The 648-nt window shown below is 65.3% G+C and overlaps 1 protein-coding gene across 2 annotated transcripts in view; it reads right to left on the bottom strand.

The window, feature by feature from the left end:
- Positions 1-308, bottom strand: part of UBA3 (ubiquitin-like modifier activating enzyme 3) — a 15790-nt gene extending 15482 nt beyond the window's left edge. Inside the window, exons 1-2 of one of the 2 annotated variants that reach the window (XM_009883591.1) lie at positions 265-308; positions 87-128 (exon numbers count right to left, since the gene is read on the bottom strand). In XM_009883591.1, the coding sequence (XP_009881893.1) occupies positions 87-128; positions 265-284 (62 nt within the window). In that variant the 5' untranslated portion in view covers positions 285-308. The remainder of the gene's footprint in view (positions 1-86; positions 129-264) is intronic. The other variant, XM_009883590.1, reaches the window with a different exon arrangement.
- Positions 309-648: the final 340 nt, after the last annotated feature.

Genomic DNA, 648 nt, shown 5'->3' with positions numbered 1-648 from the left:
GCCCTGCCCCCCCAGCCGCCCCTCAGCAAGCGCTGCCTGCCCCTGCCCCGGGCCGGGAGCCCGCTGGCCCGCAGCCCCGCACTAACCCATCCGCCAGCAGCTCCTCTAGCCTCCTTCTTTTCTTCTCCCTAAAAGAGAGAGAATAAAAGAAGGGTCAGTATCGCGCTACAGAGACCGGGGAGGAGGGAGAGGGGACCCCGGGGCCCACCCGTCCCCGGGAAGCGGGGAAAAGGGCGGCCGACCACACACATACAGGGCACTTACGGTTCCTCACCATCCGCCATATTTCCCTCTGCTTCCCACAATGCCCCGCGGCGCCTCGGTGGGCGGTGCTTTGCTAGAGCGCCGCCGCGCTCGCGGGCCTATGGGGGGAGGGCCGGGGCGCTAGTCAGCATGGCAACATGGCGGGGACAGCCCAACCCCAACTTCTGTGTTTTCAGGTGTTTTTTTGTCTCATCAGCGCTCGCCGGGCTGAGGCCGGCCGGGTCCTGCCCACGGGCTGTCGTACAGCAGGAGCTTTCACCCTCCCCAGGGTGAGGGACCTCGCCTCAGGCAGGGCGGGACACAGACGAGGTACTGACTGGGGTTGCGCTTCAGGCCTCAGGCTACTAAACTTCAGTGGTCTAAACCCTTCGCAGATGAAGCCAT

This window comes from Charadrius vociferus, unplaced genomic scaffold (genome assembly GCF_000708025.1).
Source record: "Charadrius vociferus isolate BGI_N301 unplaced genomic scaffold, ASM70802v2 scaffold324, whole genome shotgun sequence".
Lineage (NCBI taxonomy): Eukaryota > Metazoa > Chordata > Aves > Charadriiformes > Charadriidae > Charadrius > Charadrius vociferus.
Note: the sequence above shows the minus strand (reverse complement) of the source record. Positions and strands in the feature narration are given on the sequence as shown.